At 35.5% G+C, this 21,147-nt stretch overlaps 1 protein-coding gene across 1 annotated transcript; it reads left to right on the top strand.

Annotated features, from left to right (window-relative positions):
- Window positions 1–3,593: 3,593 nt before the first annotated feature.
- Window positions 3,594–16,703, top strand: hif1an (hypoxia inducible factor 1 subunit alpha inhibitor). The gene is made up of 8 exons (XM_053502358.1): window positions 3,594–3,995; window positions 7,875–8,125; window positions 12,665–12,813; window positions 12,913–13,058; window positions 13,586–13,692; window positions 14,827–14,890; window positions 15,497–15,607; window positions 16,230–16,703. Exons 1-8 carry the CDS (start codon window positions 3,813–3,815, stop codon window positions 16,284–16,286), a joined length of 1,068 nt encoding a protein of 355 aa, XP_053358333.1. The 5' UTR covers window positions 3,594–3,812; the 3' UTR covers window positions 16,287–16,703.
- Window positions 16,704–21,147: the final 4,444 nt, after the last annotated feature.

The raw sequence follows: 21,147 nt of genomic DNA, 5'->3' as shown, positions 1-21,147 counted from the left end.
ATATATTAGTATAATATTAATATATAATATTATAATATTAGTATACATATACATTATATATTAAGTTAATTATTATTAATTAGTTATAAATATTAAGTTACAATTAAATACATATTAAAAGTATTTCTATTAAAACGGCATGTTGTTCTTGGGTAAGTTACTCGCTGTCCCCCAGGTTGTGGCAGGCAGATACTGTATGTACTGTCATGCTAGAACACAGCTCTCTTTAGTGTGACCTAACAGGATGCACAGTTCGTCAGGGTGGGGCAGAAGGGGGAACCTACACTCTGTTATTGGTATTACATTCTGCTAGAAAGAGCAGTTATGTCTTCACTGTGTTGCTATTGCACTGTTGCACTCCTTTGCAGGGAGCCAGAATTTCTTACAGCAGTCTGTCTCTATGGCCAGCGTGTGTGTGTTGCATGTTGGGGCTTAGTCACTGTCTTCAGGTAGTCAGTTTCAGTTTAGTGGGAATTTAGGGCCTGATAGCACTGCATTTTATTTTGTGCTTGTGTTTGTGTGTTTTAGTGTGTGATGTAATGTTGTTGCTGTAGTGTTATATTATAATTTGGTGAGGACTAATAGTATTTGTGAACAGTTTTAAGTGTCTGATAGTGAAGTGAGGTTAAGGACGGGTAAGGTCACTCTTATCTTATCACAGCTCTTGGCATTGAAGGCTTTGTTGTAGTACAGTAGGTCTGGTGGTTGCTGTGTTTGAGGTGGGGCCAATACTTCAGGGTTCTTCATCTCCAGTCCCGGGAGACAGACTCCATCACAATTGTAATAATGATTCTTTTGCTCAACCACAGTTTATTCAACTAATTACCAGGTTCAGTAGGCATGTTACAGTGTTGGTATTTCAGGACTGGAGTTTAAGAACCCCTACAATATTTTATGGATGTTTTTAGAATTTTGAGGAGTAGTGAGAAACAATCTAATTTAAACAGTAAGCAGGTGAATATTTGGGTTTTACTTTGGTTAACGTTCATGTCACTTAGGGTGTGTATGGTGAAAATATGATCGATTTGGTATAAATCCAATTAAATTTTTACTCAAGACACTGTGTTTCATAAGAAAGTTTATAAGTCTGGAGTTAATGATACGGCTTAATACCATCCCGAGGTTACTCCACTCAAGTGTTACTAGACCTTGAGTCCAGATGTCACGGAAATGACCTACACCTAATAATTTTAGAAGAGCTAACTGGATTTCTTTTACTGGTGTATTTAGTCATTTCATACAGGATGCCATCATGTCCACAGGATTTTTTAGATTTTAAAGTAATTTTTTTTTAACAATTCCTGCTCAGTATTGGGGGAGTGCTGGGGAGTCTGAGATATCTTTAAAACTAATTTTACTCTGTTTAGATTTTAATTATAATATTTTGTTTATTGTTGTTGATGATATTTAGTGTTTTAAGTGATTTAAAGTGAAAGGCTCTTTATGTCACCAGTTTTGTTCACCAATTCAGATTTTGATTTGTTTAGATTTTCCCAGTGCTACCAGAAACAATTAGTGTCGATGAACTTCTCAGAGTCAGTTATGTTTGTATATATTGTCCTTTTTATTCTGTATGTTGTGTACAGAATAAAGGTGTATGTTTATATAAAGACATAAAGACATAAATCTGCATTGTTTTACTCTCTTTTTGTTTTTTTGATTGGGTAACTTTCTTAATTCTCTTCTAGAGATTCTCTGTTGGTTATGTTTGTTTCTATATTGTTTCAACTGACAATTTAGTGCAGTCTAATGAAAATAGGACTTATGTTTCTAGCTGCAAGATTGATGCATTTATTACTCTGAATGTACTGTATATAGTAACCAGATTGATGCATTCATTACTGTGAATGTATCCAGAGAAATGTCTAATAGTGTTTGGATTTTATGCATGCTTGTTGCTTCAATTTGTAATATGGCTGTGATCAGACATTGGGTTTAGATTGTCATTTTATTTAAATTTATTTTATTTTATTTGCATTATTTTATTTATTTTTGCATGCGTGTTGTTGTCTGTGTTTAAGTAATTTCTGTACTTGTGAGACATTTGCTGCTGTCTATCTTGGCCAGGTCTCCCTTGAAAAAGAGGTTTTTAATCTCAATGGGATCTTCCTGGTTAAATAAAGGTTAATAATAATAATAATAATAGTGGTGTCACAGCAAATGCGCTGACAGTGAAAGGGTTTAAATCTGTTACCAAAGTCAACTATGCTGGTGCCAAAAGGTGACTAGAGCGCATACCTTTGCAAAGAGTCTCCTTGTGTCCTACCACTAACAAGGTACAGACCCAGGCTTTGGCAGAGCTGCATCAGGTACTTTTCATTTTTGTTGACCTGCAAGTCAAAGTTGAAATGAAGATAGTCAGGTTTCTGGGATAAAGATGTCCAACTATAAAATAGTTTCCCTGGTCTGTGAAAGACAGGGATAGAGCTGGTGTGTGCGTTCAGGACTCTATAGACTATAGCTCAGGACATGTCCTTGCACCTGGAAACTGCAGGTCTCAGCATGGTGAAGCTGTGGAAAGATCTCCTCATGTGAATGGACCAAATGTCATCTGACACGTCGAGTGATGGATATTCCCCACCCTGAGTATATCCATTGTTTCTGTGGCAGTTACTTGAGGGGTTGCCATTTCAACACCCCTTTGTTATTGACACACTAAGGGTAATTTGGGGACGCCAGTTAGCATAACCTGCATGTCTTTGGATGGTGGGAGGAAACCAGAGTACCCAGAGAAAACTCACCAAGCAGGGGAGAGCTCACAGACCCGAGATGGGAATTGAACCCAGACCCTGGAGGTGTAAGGTGACAGTGCTAATTGCTACGCAACTCTGCTGCCTCATTATAATAAAGGCATTTACAGCAAGGGATTAACACAGGAAAAAAGCTTGGATCATTTTCTCAATTCTTTTTTACTATTTGATCATTGGTTGTTGTTTTTTTGGTTTGTTTCTGCATTGTTTTAACTGACAAATGAGATCAATTCAATTTAATTCAATTCAATTCAATTTAATTGTATTTGTATAAAATAATCGCTTTTAACAACTGTCATTGTCTCAAAGAAGCTTTACACAATCAACAGAATTATGGAATGTTCGTGTGAAATGTGAATGAATTAAAATGATAAGATCAGTTTAATGGAAATATGGTTTACGTTTTTAACTGCGGATACTCCTAAAGGGATTTACAGTGGGGGATGTTAACTGGAAAAAAGCTCCTTGTAGCATTTAAAATATTTCTTAATTTTAATTAGTTTAGTTTATGTAATTTTTAATTCTCTCTCGATCAAAAATAGAAAATATAGAAAATGAGAAAAAAAATAAAATAAAATATACAAATAGAAAAGTATAGCACTCAGACTTCGTCGTATTACATACTGCATTTAGTCAAATAAACTAAAATATTTCAAATGTACTAGGGTTCATTTTTAGGCTGCACTTAATAGTACCGTATAATACTGATTTCAAAAGAAAAGTCTTACATTCGCTTTCGCATAATTGCATAAACAAAGTTCTTGCCAAAGACGACGTGTGTGCGTGTGTTTCTGTTTCGGTTGTAAAACATGAGTCACTGTGTCTGGCTTCACGCAGCCGGAACAGAAAACACAGCTCAGTCACTGTGGGGCCAAACAAACCCGAGCTGCTTACACAGCGCGCTGCTCCGAGCTCGTGCAGCCCGTCAGCAGAAAACAAAGCAGCGCCGAGCCGCACAGGGTTTTATTTATGTATATAAACCTCTTCGAAAGCTTTTAGCGCATACCGGAAAAACGACGCGAGCTTGGCAGCGAGGACAATCCCCCGGGCGGAGAGGCAGAGATGGAGGAAACGGCAACAGTGGCTGAAGCTGAGCCGACATCTAGCGACGCCGCTAACGCTTTCCTGGGGGTTCAAGAGTCGGGGTGGAATGACTCTCAGCTTCGCAAGTACCCTTTCCAGACTAGACAGATCCCGCGGCTTTCTCACACCGACCCCCGAGCAGAGATCCTAATTAATAACGAGGTAATGCTGTCTAACTTCTAACTACTGTAAAATTGTGAAGTGAAAAGTTGACTATTTTCTGTTAGCTTGCTAGTTCGTTTTGAACTAGCTAGCTAACAGTGTCGTATAGAAGGATGGTAGCTAGGCTTTTCATCACTAACCATAAACATGTATAACGCCAATTAAAGATATCAGATAAAACTGCTGTACATTTGCAGCCATGACTGTGCTTCTTGATCCCATACATCTCTCTTTCTTTCTCTATCACCAGTAACATTACTATTTTTTTTTTTTACCATAACTAATATCAGATATGCAGGACATTCTTTATTTACCTTGCATTGATCACTAGTGGCTGTAGCAGAGCTTTAAACAACTGTGTGTGTGTGTGTGTGTGTGTGTTTGTTTATGGTAGCTGGCTAAATGAAAGAATTGTGATTGTGTAAGATATTGCACTACGCTTTCAGCTGTACACTAATTCGGGTGTAATTCCTGAGTACAATTATGTTTTCTGAGAATTCTCTGTACCCTGGATGTGCTCGGTGTGTTTACTCATGCTATAATGTGAGCTTGTGTCTCTTACTGGAGTCATAACAGGCCGAGCTTGATGCCACGCCTCCGCAGTTTAATGGAGCAAGTGCAAATAAATGCCTCGCTTTCGAGTCACACAATACCTTGCTGATAGAAACAAAGCTTACTGATTGTACTTATTAAACATACCAAAAACACGTTATTGAAAATGTGATTTAATTGAGGGTTTAAGGGTGTGTTTTTCTTTATACGAAACAAAACAACAGTTGAATCGAATGCTCTGAACACAACTCTTTTTTTTTAGTGAGCCGACTCACATTAGTAAATCATTAAAAAAAAATATTTCCACCCTCTTTTATATGAAAGGGTTTCAACCTTTTTTTAAGTGAATCGACTGACATTAGTGAATCAATTTTATATACTTAATATATTTTTCTTCATAAATGAAAATATTTGCAATCAACCACTGCTATAAAACAAGTTGATTGTGGTGTCGTTATGGATTTAGGTTAAAATATAAAATACAATGTTTTGTCAATTAGAAAAAAGACGTAAGATGTAATTGCGCAATTTAGTACTTAGATAGTTTTGAAAATGTATAGAAAATGAGACATGGAAAAAGAATCGGCTCTTACTCGTGGGAACTGAATCAAACGATGTGACTCATTAAAAAGAGCCGGAATTCCCATCATGATGCTGCGCCGCTTCTGGCAGAGCTGTGGTGGAGTTTAGCGCGCAGACAGACTGAGCTGAAAAGCGGCACGTTCCTGCAGTCACGTAGCACTACGCGCGCGCGCACACACACATACACACACATATGCATGCATGCATACATTCATACATACACCAGATCCTTCGTACACACTTTCAGTATCTAACATGCGAAGGCAGCTAATGTACAGCCAATGTGTATATCTAGAAAGGAAAATCTTTTAGCACATTATATAAAAAAGGCTGTTATCAAGATCACATTTATGATTATAATTTAAAATGTTATATAGCTTGACCCCTAAGGAGTTAAATGTGCTGTCTTTTTCACATGTCTGTGTGTGAGCACATACAGATTTGGGTAGGGCTTTTTAAAAGGACACCCTGGCACACCTATTTGAGATCCTTACATAACAGTGGTGCTAAAAATAAATTATAAAAACATGTGCAGTTGGATTGCTTCTATAAGACTTTTATGGAAACAAGTGTATGTATTAACCTGTTTATATCCTCTAAATTAAATATTTTTACAGCAGGTCTTCCTTCTCCTGAAGTTCTCGGTATTTAACACCATGTGTTTCAAATCTAGTATGCTATCAGATTTTTTTTTTAACTAGGCTACAGACAGTTTTATACACTTTTTCAAATACACTATATATATATATATATATATATATATATATATATATATATTTGTATTTATGTCAAATTAGTTCAGATTAGATTAAATTAGTTAAGAGAGGACTAGATTCAACTTACAAAGCCAATGAAATGCAGTGAACATCTAACCAGATGTGGTAAAATGAGGTTATGGGTCTATATGTACAGCAGTTGGAGTGTCTTATGTACAGAAGGTGCAGTAAGTAAGAAGCATGGGGTATATAAGGTAATATATAGTGATGTACATTTTGTGCAGTGGAGAAGACATGTCAGAAAGATAAGATGCTCAACCTAAAATACATGTGTACATATATGTCTGTATGATATAGTGTGTACAGAATAAACATGGGTGGATATTTGCATTATTTGGAACATTTGTATACTGGTATCAGGTATAATATTAAAACCACAGACAGGTGAAATAAAAGTAAAAATAATAAACATTTATTATGTGTTACACTGGCACAAAGGGATGGCATACATATTAGGCAGGTTGTTGTGTTGGAAGCAGAGTAAAAAAGGAGCAAAATGGGGAAAAATACTGAACGTTAGAATCTTGAATTCATTGCCAAATTTAAGTATAAAGAATAAAAAATCCTTCAATACATGTGATACATGCTGCAATTTTTTTTATAATGATATTTAGCAGGTGCTGTAATATCTCCTTTAGTTAGCCTTTATCATTTTCACTCTTTACATTCTTCTGATTGATTACATTTTCTTCTTCTATCGGGCTCAGTTGTAAAGTATGGAAAGTAAGTTATGACTCATGCAAGGTGTGGTTTAGAGACTTCCTCAAATCATAAACAGATAAATGTTTTGTAGAAGAGGATGCACATGCTAAGTGATAAAATATGTATAGTAGCAGCCAGCAAAACCATTCTTCCAATTCAAGTTCTGGGGAAATGTGTGTACAGGTGTGTACTTGGGTACTGCAAGTAACTGATGGTTCATGATGAGAACAGGTGGCTGGTGTACTGGTTATAGTCTATAGTCTATATTTAAAACATATCATTGGCACTGATGTGTAAATTATGTGCTAAGGTAAAATGTTATATATTATCATATATATATATATATATATATATATATATAATTTTAATAGGCTCTTTTAAACTAGGAAAACAACTGGCTCCCTGCTCAGTTTGTTCCATTAGATATGACCTGTTTTTTTGCTCTTTGCCGTCTGGCTTTAGTGATTGTAGCTCCTGCTCTAATAGCAGACTGCAGAAACAATAAAATTGCACGTCGTCATACCTTTTAAAGGGTATAAATTTTTTGTAAAGGTGACTTGGCATGACTTGATTTTTTTCTCTCCTGGCAAGCAGATTGCTCAAGCAATTCTACAAAGGTAATAATTAACTAATTACAGAAAAAGCACATACTTAAAGTATTATATAAAGCTCTAGAAGATGTGAAATGCAAAATAAAGCACAATTTAAGACATTCAAATACATTATGAGCAAAAATTTATATCAACTGCCCAGACATGGCTTACTCGTGTTTTAAGTATATTTTGGAATTATGCCAAATTAAGATGGTATTGTCTTGAAATTTGCACCAGTTATTCCACTGAGGTAACAGATTTATAAAGCAAAAAAAAATGAAATAAAAGAACAAATAATGAACAATGTATGTAATCATAATAACTGAACAGTGCCTAGGATTAGCTTCTTTCAAGAATTTTGGCAATGATTAGCTGGGGTGGGTAAAACAAGCCTGGCTCACCTAGAAAGCATTTACAGTATGTTGGAGTACTCTTCCATGATTTAACTGATGCTAAGCTGGTTTTGCACCACTGTTTAAATTCTGATTGTATTTTGTTGACCTATAACACATTATTAAATATTATGGATTTAGAAGTCATTTAGTGGGATGTAGGATGAAATCTAAAAAAAATAAAAAAATTTTATTTTGAGTACACTAATGGGGGTGGTCCCCAACAATCCATAACATGTACAAGTTTACACATATTAATGCTGCTATTTTATTTTTTTATAGGAACCTGTCGTGTTAACGGATACCAACTTGGTGCATCCAGCACTTAAATGGGACATCAGCTATTTGCAAGAGAACATTGGAAATGGGGACTTTTCTGTATACATTTCTGAAAACCACAGATTCTTATATTATGATGAGAAGAAAATGTCAAACTTTTCGAACTTTGTGCCAAAGTCACACAGAGTAGAGATGAAGTTTTCAGAGTTTGTAGAAAGGATGCGTCAAACAGAGGAGCTGGATGGAAGACAGAGGTAGGTTAATGAATAATTTATCCTGTACTTACAAAATCAGTGGCTAAAATATGTTTATTGGTGGTGTTTAGAATGTAAAAAAAAGGGTTGTATGTGTTCTGATGTAAACAAATTTTGTGGGTAAGTTAAATTCACAAGTTTGTGTTAGAGCCTATAGGGAAATTTGCTGTAACAGTGGGTATGCAAACTTGTGGAATGTGTTGAGGTAAGTGAAATCCAATAAAGGAAATGTAATCACAACTATGCATCAGCAATCTAACAGGCAAAAAGAACACAAACATTTTCATGCACTGATTTAACTTCTGTGCCACTGATTTAGACATGTTGTTGTGATGTGTCAGTGCATAGCCAGAATATTAGAGAGGTTCTAGGAACACCGAATGTTTAAAACCTGTTATTTATACATTTTACTTTCTGGAATATTACATATGCTCCAATATAACATTTAAATGCTGGCATATGATCAGTACTCATAAACAGCTTGGTATTTTATGTAGTACAGCATGTGCATATGTGGGGTAGATTTTAGCTCAGCGGTCTAATGTTAGTAGTATCTGTCCTCTCATCCTTGTCTGGGTCAGGCAACATTTGGCATCATTTTCCCTGAGCTCAGGGAATATGATGATAGAACCCTGTTTCACTCTGCTCGATTCTCCCTTCTGCCGCAAAACATTTAGCAATCCGCCATCACAATATGTCTGATTTATAATCTATCTTTTTATATGAAAATAATTTGTGATTATTACAATGTGATTGTTTGAATTCAGTTGGGATATTCTATATTTTATTTAGAACACCTTTCTTTTAGATGGTCTTTGATACTTTATAAATTACTAGTTATATTTCCAGGGAGTGCTGATTTTCTTGGTAAATTTTGCTAATTTAAAATAAATGCTTTAACACGGGTTGGAAACATTCTAGTTGTGAATGTACATGTTTATAAGGCAGAATGGTGGAGTAGTGTTTTTTTTATATATATATACACTCACCTAAAGGATTATTAGGAACACCATACTAATATGGTGTTTGACCCCCTTTTGCCTTTAGAACTGCCTTAATTCTACGTGGCATTGATTCAACAAGGTGCTGAAAGCATTCTTTAGAAATGTCGTCTGATATTGATAGGATAGCATCTTCCAGTTGATGGAGATTTGTGGGATGCACATCCAGGCATAAAGCTCCCGTTCCACCACATCCCAAAGATGCTCTATTGGGTTGAGATCTGGTGACTGTGGGGGCCATTTTAGTACAGTGAACTCATTGTGATGTTTAAGAAATCAATTTGAAATGATTCGAGCTTTGTAACATGGTGCATTATCCTGCTGGAAGTAGCCATCAGAGGATGGGTACATGGTGGTCATAAAGGGATGGACATGGTCAGAAACAATGCTCAGGTAGCCCGTGGCATTTAAACCGTGCCCAATTGGCACTAAGGGGCCTAAAGTGTGCCAAGAAAACATCCCCCACACCATTACACCACCACCACCAGCCTGCATAGTGGTAACAAGGCATGATTGATCCATGTTCTCATTCTGTTTACGCCCAATTCTAACTCTACCATTTGAATGTCTAAACAGAAATCGAGACTCATCACACCAGGCTTCAACTGTCCAATTTTGGTGAGCTGGTGCAAATTGTAGCCTCTTTTTCCTATTTGTAGGGGAGATGAGTGGTACCCGGTGGGGTCTTTTGCTGTTGTAGCCTATCCGGCTCAAGGTTGTGCGTGTTGTGGCTTCACAAAGGCTTTGCTGCATAACTCGTTTGTAACGAGTGGTTATTTCAGTCAAAGTTGCTCTTCTATCAGCTTGATGTCGGCCCATTCTCCTCTGACCTCTAGCATCAACAAGGCATTTTCGCCCACAGGACTGCCGCATACTGGATGTTTTCCCTTTTCACACACTTTTGTGTACACCCTAGAAATGGTTGTGCGTGAAAATCCCAGTAACTGAACAGATTGTGAAATACTCAGACGGGCCCGTCTGCCACCAACAATCAGGCCACGCTCAAAATTGCCTAAATCACCTTTCTTTCCCATTCTGACATTCAGTTTGGAGTTCAGGATTGGCTTGACCAGGACCACTCCCCTAAATGCATTGAAGCAACTGCCATGTGATTGGTTGATTAGATAATTGCATTAATGAGAAATTGAACAGGTGTTACTAATAAACATTTAGGTGAGTGTACATATATATACATACAATATAATATTTACCTGAATAATTTTCCTACAGTCTCAAACTACTCTCAAGCACTGCACAATTTCATTAAGTCAACATTAACATACAGTGGTGTAAAAAACTATTTGCCCCCTTCCTGATTTCTTATTCTTTTGCATGTTTGTCACACAAAATGTTTCTGATCATCAAACACATTTAACTATTAGTCAAAGGTAACACAAACACAAAATGCAGTTTTTAAATGATGGTTTTTATTATTTAGGGAGAAAAAAAATCCAAACCCTGTGTGAAAAAGTAATTGCCCCCTGAACCTAATAACTGGTTGGGCCACCCTTAGCAGCAATAACTGCAATCAAGCGTTTGCGATAACTTGCAACAAATCTTTTACAGCGCTCTGGAGGAATTTTGGCCCACTCATCTGTGCAGAATTGTTGTAATTCAGCTTTATTTGAGGGTTTTTTAGCATGAACCGCCTTTTTAAGGTCATGCCACAACATCTCAATAGGATTCAGGTCAGGACTTTGACTAGGCCACTCCAAAGTCTTCATTTTGTTTTTCTTCAGCCATTCAGAGGTGGATTTGCTGGTGTGTTTTGGGTCATTGTCCTGCTGCAGCACCCAAGATCGCTTCAGCTTGAGTTGACGAACAGATGGCCGGACATTCTCCTTCAGGATTTTTTGGTAGACAGTAGAATTTATGGTTCCATCTATCACAGCAAGCCATCCAGGTCCTGAAGCAGCAAAACAACCCCAGACCATCACACTACCACCACCATATTTTACTGTTGGTATGATGTTCTTTTTCTGAAATGCTGTGTTACTTTTCACGACAGATTTAACGGGACACGCACCTTCCAAAAAGTTCAACTTTTGTCCACAGGGTATTTTCCCAAAAGTCTTGGCAATCATTGAGATGTTTTTTAGCAAAATTGAGACAAGCCTGTATGTTCTTTTTGCTTAAAAGTGGTTTGCGCCTTGGAAATCTGCCATGCAGGCCATTTTTGCCCAGTCTCTTTCTTATGGTGGAGTCGTGAACACTGACCTTAATTGAGGCAAGTGAGGCCTGCAGTACTTTAGATGTTGTCCTGGGGTCTTTTGTGGCCTCTTGGATAAGTTGTCTCTGCGCTCTTGGGGTAATTTTGGTCGGCCGGACACTCCTGGGAAGGTTCACCACTGTTCCATGTTTTTGCCATTTGTGGATAAGCATTTCACTACATTTCGTACTGTGTATGACTGTGTATGTGACAAATAAAATTTGAATTTGATAATGGCTCTCACTGTGGTTCGCTGGAGTCCCAAAGCTTTAGAAATGGCTTTATAACCTTTACCAGACTGATAGATCTCAATTACTTTTGTTCTCATTTGTTCCTGAATTTCTTTGGATCTTGGCATGATGTCTAGCTTTTGAGGTGCTTTTGGTCTACTTCTCTGTGTCAGGTAGCTCCTATTTAAGTGATTTCTTGATTGAAACAGGTGTGGCAGTAATCAGGCCTGGGGGTGACTACAGAAATTGAACTCAGGTGTGATAAACCACAGTTAAGTTATTTTTTAACAAGGGGGGCAATCACTTTTTCACACAGGGCCATGTAGGTTTGGATTTTTTTTCCTCCCTAAATAATAAAAAACCATCATTTAAAAACTGCATTTTATGTTCAATTATGTTATCTTTGACTGATAGTTAAATGTGTTTGATGATCAGAAACATTTTGTGTGACAAACATGCAAAAGAATAAGAAATCAGGAAGGGGGCAAATAGTTTTTCACACCACTGTATATATGATAATATATTACTTTAGATCTGGAATTAATACAGGTTTGAAAAGTATGATGAACAGGTTAATTTAAAAATAATCCCAAGCATTACCCTTAAAGCTTTTTTTCTTTTCTCTTTTAAAAAAATTATATGAAAGATAGAGCACTGTATTTGTGTTCTTTACACTTTAAATGTATTTACACCATTGTCCTCATGTTTGGCTTGCTGAAACTTTTTTTCCCCTCTTCATGAAATTGTCTGGTATGAGAATGTTAGTTGATGATGTAATGCATAATATGAATGATGGCTTCAAACCATCAGAAAACCTTTCCTGTTCAGATATTTTATGGGTCCTGGATTGGCAATTATGCTTACATGGAAGTGATATGAGTTTATCAGTGGTTTCAGGGTTTTAAACAACATTGTTGCTCAGCTGGAAACATTTGATCAACTAGTCATATTCAGCAGTCTTGTGGTCAGACACTGATGATGGGCTACATGATGCTTTACACAAAATGTAACAGAAGAAATTTAATGTCTGGGATACTGGCTGTTTATTTTTTTTTTACTTTTGTGACCTTTGTATTCATCAAAATTGTTTGATTCTTAGAGTGTACTTGCAGCAAACTCTTAATGACACAGTTGGACGAAAAATTGTTGTGGATTTTCTGGGATTCAATTGGAACTGGATCAACAAACAGCAAACTAAACGAAACTGGGGTCAACTAACATCAAACCTGCTACTTATAGGCATGGAAGGTACAACGTCCTACTATAGTGCAAAATCATCCATTTAGCAACATACTGTAGCTTAATTTATTTTTTATTATTGTAACATTACATTGTTTTCTTTGCAAGGTAATGTGACACCAGCACATTATGATGAGCAGCAGAATTTCTTTGCACAAATCAAAGGTTACAAAAGATGTATCCTTTTCCCACCTGACCAGTTTGAGTGTCTCTACCCGTACCCTGTTCATCATCCATGTGACAGGCAGAGCCAGGTATTTCTACTACTCTGTAGTATCTGACACTAAATCTTAAATTTGTAAATAAACATGGTCTTTTCTTTTCGTTTGGCTACATATAATAATAATAATAATAATAATAATAATAATAATAAATATCCAACCGTTAGGTGTTGTCATGCATTAGCACAGAGAAGCTAATTATTTTTCAATATTGTAAATGTTTTATTCATCTTTACCACAGGAACTTGTCAATGCAAACAATTGTACTAATTATTTATAAGTTTTATATTTAACGAGGGTAAAATTAAAATAGCTCAAAAGAAGTTTCTTTCTGTTATCACCTAAATTGTAGTATGTAGTAAAAATATGTGGTTCCATTACCAGCTCCTTTTTCTTCTCTCATATCAGATTTGATCATTGAACTCTGGTATAAGACAGTGTATTACATTGTAAGAGTTGTCTTTTATTTTTCAACTGCTTCTATAATCTTTGATTTTGTAAGTATGTTTTAATATTGGAAGATTCAAATTTTTACTAATTTTATATTTTTTGCATTCTAGGTTGACTTTGAAAACCCTGATTATGAGAAATTTCCCAAATTTAAAAATGCATTTGGATATGAGGCTGTTGTTGGGCCAGGCGATGTGCTGTACATTCCTATGTACTGGTAAGGGATGCTTATCAGTTATGTATAGAGATAATAAATGATTTACTTAAATATTATTTCAGGTATGTTCCACAATTCTAATTAGTTATAAAAGAAATGTAATTAATGTAATTTAAAAAAATAAATACTAAAATAAATTTTATACAATTTTCTATTTTAATTGAGCTAGAAAAAAAATGCAGGAACCTTAATGTTAGATGACTCTTTTAATTTAAATTTAATGTAGCTGCAATGTCGTTTACTGTTGCTGCAATTTCTTTGTTTAAATTTCTTTTGGAAATGTTGCAGTGAGGTGTATCTCGGTTTTATAATAGTGTATTGTAACATGTTTTTTTCACAGCATCCCAACTGCATCATGTCCGGTTTCACTTAACAGATCTCATTCTGCCATTTGGCAGATTTTCAACCTTATATTTTTATTACATTGCTGTAGTCTGATATTTTGTTATGTATGCACATTTACTCTTATAAACAGCCTGTTTTCTGCTTGCCTAGCGACTTGCCTATGAATCCCACTCTGGCCTTCTGTTTTGTATTAATATTTAAGTCATTTTTGCAACAATGTACTGTATTAGGAAAATTCATTTAACATTATACCATAGTCATGTAGTCAGTGTTTTTTTTTTTTTTTTAATTTAAGGAATTTTAACTTTTACAAACAACGTAATACCAACATTCTCCCTATGTTCGTTTTCTTGGTCTTTCGGCTGTTCCCTTTCAGGGGTTGCCAAGGCGAATCATCTGCCTCCGTCTAACCCTGTCCTCTGCATCTGCTTCTCTTACACCAACTAACTTCATGTCCTCTCTCATTACATCCATAAATTTTCTCCTTGGTCTTCCTCTAGTCTGGCAGTTCCAACCTCATCATCCTTCTACCGATATATTCACAATCTCTCCTTTGAATTCTCCCTATGTCCATATGGTTTCCAAATTAACAGACACCCAAACAACTATTCATACAACCAAAAGTTCTTGCTGGGTATTGGGTCATTCCCTATTAATGTAGACATGGCTGCTGTTCTGCATCTTAGATTTTGTTAATTCTTTTTTTATTTTTTGCTGGCCTGTAAAGTATTTTGACTGAATTATCACATTTACATATTTTTAAATAATCCTTTTTGTTTAATAATGCAGGTGGCATCACATTGAGTCCCTATTAAGTGGAGGAGTAACCATCACCGTCAACTTCTGGTACAAGGTATTCATGTCCATCTGATTTTGCACCTAGCAGTTCTTTTTTTCCACCTCAAGTCAGGAAAGGATAGGTCATGGCTCTGTGCAGGCCACTCAAGTCCTTTTACACTGACCTGTGCATAGGAGCATTGTTTTGCTGGAACAGGTTTGGGTCACTTTGTTCCAGTGAATTGCAAATTGTAGTTATGCAGCATAAAAAGATGTTCTGCACAATTATGTGATTCCAAATTTGTGGTAACAGTTTAAAGAAGAAGCACATATCAGAGTAATGGTCAGGTGTCCACATACTTATGGTCGTTCATTTAAAAACCTTAATAAATTCAAGAAAAAAACTTTATTTATCCCGAAAGGACAATTTAAGGCATGCAGTATAGTACAGAAAGACAATAAACCATAAACATTCTAACACAAATCCTGTCCTGTTGACCATCTGAGTAGTTCAAAGCATCCATAGTTTTTTGTTTAACCAACCTGACTCGGACGGATACACACGTTCAAATTTCACAAGCTCATTTTAAAATTGCTTGTTATGTCATTCCAGCCAAATAAGCCTTTTAGTATTATGTGATCTCATGTTAAACGTCAAATGTGCTTGTATTATTGTTTTCAGGGTGCACCCACTCCAAAGAGGATAGAGTACCCACTGAAGGCCCATCAGAAGGTGGCCATTATGAGAAACATTGAAAAGATGTTAGGAGAGGCCTTGGGGGACCCACATGAGGTACTGAAAAGTAGACCATTTAATCAGTTTTTTTTCTTTCTATTTTTGAACACTTGAGTAGAGCACTGAAGACAGTCCTTCTGCCTTTTGACCTTAACCTAAATACAGAAATATTTGAAGCTCCTTGCTAAATTAAAATGAGCATAGACAGCATTTTAACAGATAAATTATATAATATTATAATAAATTATATAAATTTTTTTTGTAGCCCCAGACCTTGACCAATTTACATTTTAAAAACTGTTTGTAATATTACTACTGAAAGATACTCCTGAGCTACATTTGTGCAGCTTGTCAGTTAAATAAAAATGATATGGTCTGAATGTGGTTTAAAAACTTTACCTATTTGCCTTGGACATTTCTTAATTATAATTTGTAAAACAATTGAATCTGGAGTCACAACCCCTAGTTTGGAAATGTCTGACCTTGATCAAGGGTTTTAGTTTTAAAATGCTCCAGGTTCTCTGCATTTCCTACTCATTCTTGCATTATTTTCCTTGATATACAGGTGCAAGTAAAACCTAATTATTTATCAGTTATTGTCTGAATGCAGTTTTTGTGATGTTGTAGTGCTGTATGCAAAATGGAAGCTAATAAACTTTGCTGTTACATCTTTTGGCAGGTTGGTCCATTGCTGAACATGATGATCAAGGGGAGATACGAGCAGGGTCCGAGTTAATCAGCAGTTTACCTCCAGCGTGCCATGTATAGTAGTACATAGGGATGTGGATGGACACGTGTTTGTATGTTCAGAGCATTCAATTAACTGCATGGCAGTATTTTAGCTGCATACAGTCTGCTTTGAATATCTCAAGCTGTTGTATCTGCTAATGGAAGGTACCACTAGAGAAAATTTATTTGCTCTGTCTTTTGCATCCTCATAATGTGATATGTACTGATTAGTTATATGATGCAGTGTGGGAGAAAATAAACATCCAGAGCACTCAGACCCTTGCAGTAGCACCTATTTTCAAAAAGCCGACAGTTTTAAGAGTGCTTTCAGCAATCCTAATTTGTGTTGCTATACCAGCGGCAACAATTTTACTGTATACTGTAACTTTTGCAGGTTGTAAAGTTATACATTTGAGAATCAGAATTACCACCCGCTTCTTAGGCTGTCCTAAATTCCAAACCGAGTGTAGTAGAGTACAGTCAAAGTAATGATTCATAGGAAATGTTTTTATATCCCAAAGTAATGGTAGTCAATATTATTATTATTATTTTTTTTTTATGAATTTGGTAATTGTTTTAAACATTTTATTTTTTTGTGCATGTTATGTGATGTTTATGTTTGACCTGTGCATTTGTTTGAATGTAATTTTATTTTACAGATGGTACAATTTTCCACACCCTAACTGCAAGCCAGGGCAAAAGTGTCATTTGCTGTATTTAAAGACTGTTAAGTCTTTGTGTATAAGTTCAATAAAAATGACAAGAAATATTTCATGGTAAAAAAAGGAATCTGTCCCACATAGGAATGACACTTCTTTGTATAGTGACAGTGAATCTGCAAGTCAACAATTGGCTCCCTTTTTCTGAGGCTGCTTCAGTATTATTAAACATATTACTCAAATTCACAAACACACACATCAGAAAAAAAAATAAGAAGTCTAATTTGGCTGTTGTTTATTAGCTTCATTGAGGTCTGATTAGTCCATTGTGCATTTAGGATGTTTTATAATGTAGATTTATTAACCTGTTTATCTTTAATTAACAGAATGTTAGTGATTATTTTATTGATTTTTGGTTAAATAGATCAGTAGAGTAATTTTTTTTGTGCAAAACGGAATGATTTTGTGGATATTTGAAATATGAGGGCATTCAAGTCAAACTGGGGTTTATGTTGTGTGATTTGATCAAAAACATCACATGATTTTGACACATGATCTAAACTGTGACATTTAAATATTAAATGTACCATTTTATATTTAGATGTATTTAATTAGGATAACATCGAATAATTGCACAAACCTCACTAGGAGGATGTTTGCAAGTAATTACTTAAAAAGTTCTTTAAGCAATAAACAAATATTTAAATTATTGTCAAAATTTACTGACTATATGTATGTTAACAGTCATGAATTGCAGCCTTGTGATTGAAAAATTGCACATTTCCATATTGCACTTTACAATTTTTATGAGATTCATTGTGCAGCACTAATCGGGACATTCATTTCTTAAAATTGACTGATTTACAGAAGCCTTTAGACACAGTAAGGTGATGAGACATGTTTTATAAAAGGCTGACATCTTGGAATGAAGATCTTGGCCAAGGTGGCTCTTAGCCCACCGCAGTCGTTCTTGCAAGCATTCAGCAAGTGGAATGCTTGATTCTTGAAAATTAATGGGTAACTTGGTACCAACTTGCAAAAGAGACACATCTGTCTGTGGAAACTGTACACACATTCATGAACACTTGCACATTAAAGCAACATGGCTGGGAGTTATTGTTACATGCTCCTATAGTCCTCCAAGCAATTTCCACATGTTTGGGCCATTAATGTTTGGGCTCCTGTATACTGAATACTTTTTACCTTGATGCTATCCAAAAATAAGTCTAAAGGTGGATTATATAAATGTAGTTTTTACTTTCATGACACTGTTTAGTTTTTCCGCATGCACAGTTTGACTTGAATGCTCCTTGTAGTTTCAAATAGGCTTGGCATAATTGGATTTGAAAAACTTTATATTTGCTGTGTGCCAAATTGATGGAACTTTTTTAGTATTGTATTACATCTATGGCTTGACTGTACTTCAAATGGAAAGAGCTCGTCGGTATAGCACTTAAAAAAAACTAGCAATACTGAGTGATTTGTACTCAAAACATTTTCTTGGTTGTATAGCTATTTCAACAGTTTAACAACACTGGCACATGAAATGTTTGTATGCTTTCTAGAAAGTACTACATATGGCTTGTGATTAATTACCTAAGATTTTTTATACTGATAAAATAATTACCTGAAATGTCATTTTCTCTCACTAGGAAGTAAGATTTAAAAGTAGTGATACTTTGTGTGTAGAGGCATGTTATTTCTTTTCTTAGTATACAGTTCGGGAAGCAGAAAAAAAGGTTCACCGCTTGTGATTACTCAGTATTACAGAAGAAAATAGTGTGTTACTGTCACAGTTCCTGAGTGCCAGATGAAACAGTAAAACCTCAAAGCAATAGCTTGCATTTTAGCAGCTGTCATCTGTTTAGTACAGAGTTCCTGATCAAGCACCCCTGTCTGTGCATCACTCGGCTGCCCCAGTGGATCTGTGCTTGTTCTGTGGTGTAATAAACATTACATATTCTGCACAATTAACTAGTCGCCTATTTTTTTATTACCTATCCTGTTTTTGGCCCGTCAAGAACATTTGGAATAAACCAGTTCATCCTAATACACTGAACACAACAATTCAACAGACTCTTGCTTACTAATATAAATAATTTTAAACTATCAAAAAAAATATATATCAAATGTCTCTTGTTAGAATATACTGTCTGTCACCTGGGAATGCAAACTAGCCATCATCTTATCATTCACAATTTTCCCATCAAGTGACGGAACAGATGCCTTATCTGTTCAGGTAGCAACGCAAAATAAAAATCAGTCGTGAAGCCTTTTAGCTCTCCAGTGTACAAATTAATGAACTCTTTCATTTCTGTTTGTTCACACACATACTGTTTATCTCTCTCAAGTTGGCTGCAGATTCTGTTGGTCAGTGTGTAAATAGGCTTCCTTTGGGGGGACGTATGTGACCTGGGGTACAATGTTGATCTAATTTCACACTATTTCCAAGCTATATGTAGATGTAAAGTAATGTTTTACAGGGGGTATCAGAGTGATTTCTGCTAGGTCAGGAACATTAAAAAGCAAAAAATGAAACCACTATATGGACTGTAGTTTTTGTTTATATCCAAATCAGAAATGTAATTTGCTGTTACTATTATTTTACATCAAAATGGAGAAGTAGTACTGTAGACATGACATGTTGACTTAAAGAGATTGGGATGGAATAGAAGGACGCTTGTTTTTTCTAATCTTTAGAGAATGCTTCATAGTTTAAAGTTGCATTTAAGTAGTTGCATTTAAGTAGTTGCATTTAAGTAGTTTTTACTTCGAACACTAACCGGATTTTCATAATGACTCGTGTTTAGCCGTAACTTTAAGTTATTACAGTCTTGCTCAATTAAGCATTAAAGAAATGCATTTATCATTTGAAATATGGTTGGAATTATTCAGTTGTGGTTTTTTCCTGTTTGACAAGTTTCCTGTTTGTTTTATTGAAAAGTTTCACTCGTATTAGTCACTGGATAATATGCTCCTCTCCGCTGTGCATGTATATTGCAGTGCAAAAGTTTTCTTACCCCTAATTTGGTGACTTCTGAAGGCAATTGTTTCCACTGGGTTTTAGTTTGGGGTATTAGAGTTACCCCTAGAGGGATCAATATAAATGCACACCACAGATTCTTATAGCATTTGTAAAAAATGTAAAAAAAAACATTTATAATGATATTTCCTTTAACTTCACAATTATGCATCAACTTTGTGTTGATCTATCACATACAAGCCCAATAAAATGCATTTACATTTGTGGTTGTTATGTGACAAAATGTGAAAATGTTCAAGCAGTATGAATACTTTTGCAAGGTGCTATAGCTCTTATATGAAAGGTTCTTCAAGAGTGAAGGTACTGTCTCTTTAACCCATATTTTTCAGGATGCTTAAATTCATTGAGAAATGTTCTTTTTGAAATAAGAACTTATCTGTTAGTTAAGTTTAAAGTACTTAATGTGTTGTACATGGTCATGTTCAAAAGTTAGTATGCTCTTTTTTATTTTTATATAAAAAAACAATTAAAAATTTAATTGTAAAATTATTTAATTGTAGCAGGACTTAGTATTAGGCCAATAAAACCTTAGACAAACTACATAACTTTTTTCACTGTGCAATTATTTACTTAAAAATGGAGAGAAAATAGTAGACAATACCAAGTAATGCCCTAATTCAATAGCAGTTGTAGGACCATCTACCCTAGCTTTTTTTGAGCATTGCAGAATCTGTCCATAGGGTGAATGTGCCGAGACATCTACTCCCGGGTCTTAAATGCTTTCCACTTGGGAATAATCTCTCACTGTAGAACACTGAACTCAAAATTTTTCTATGAATGATGGATTTCTAACCCCTTTTTAGATGGATGTACAACACCATTTGCTTCTTAAAGACCGTTGCTTGTCTTTTCCTCTTGGCACACACCTGAATGCTCCAGACCAGCAAACTGCCCAAACCTCTTTTTATAAAGATCTGCAAAACCTGCTGATGATTAGTTAATCAAGGACTGATAATAACCAGCACCTGGTTGTAACTTACCCTCTTAAATCATGTGGAAGTGGTACTTCTATATAGTATAATATTTTAAATGCCTTTTTTTTTGGCTTCATTTTTGTTAAATAAACAATGGGAGCGTGAAAAACTTATATGACCTTATTTGTTTGAGGTTGTACTTGCTTAATACTGTGGCCTTTTTTTACGCCGGAAAGGATGGTGGAGAGACGA

This window comes from Clarias gariepinus, chromosome 8, assembly GCF_024256425.1.
Source record: "Clarias gariepinus isolate MV-2021 ecotype Netherlands chromosome 8, CGAR_prim_01v2, whole genome shotgun sequence".
Lineage (NCBI taxonomy): Eukaryota > Metazoa > Chordata > Actinopteri > Siluriformes > Clariidae > Clarias > Clarias gariepinus.
The sequence above is the reverse complement of the archived record's forward strand: the minus strand, read 5'-3'. Positions and strand labels throughout refer to the sequence as shown.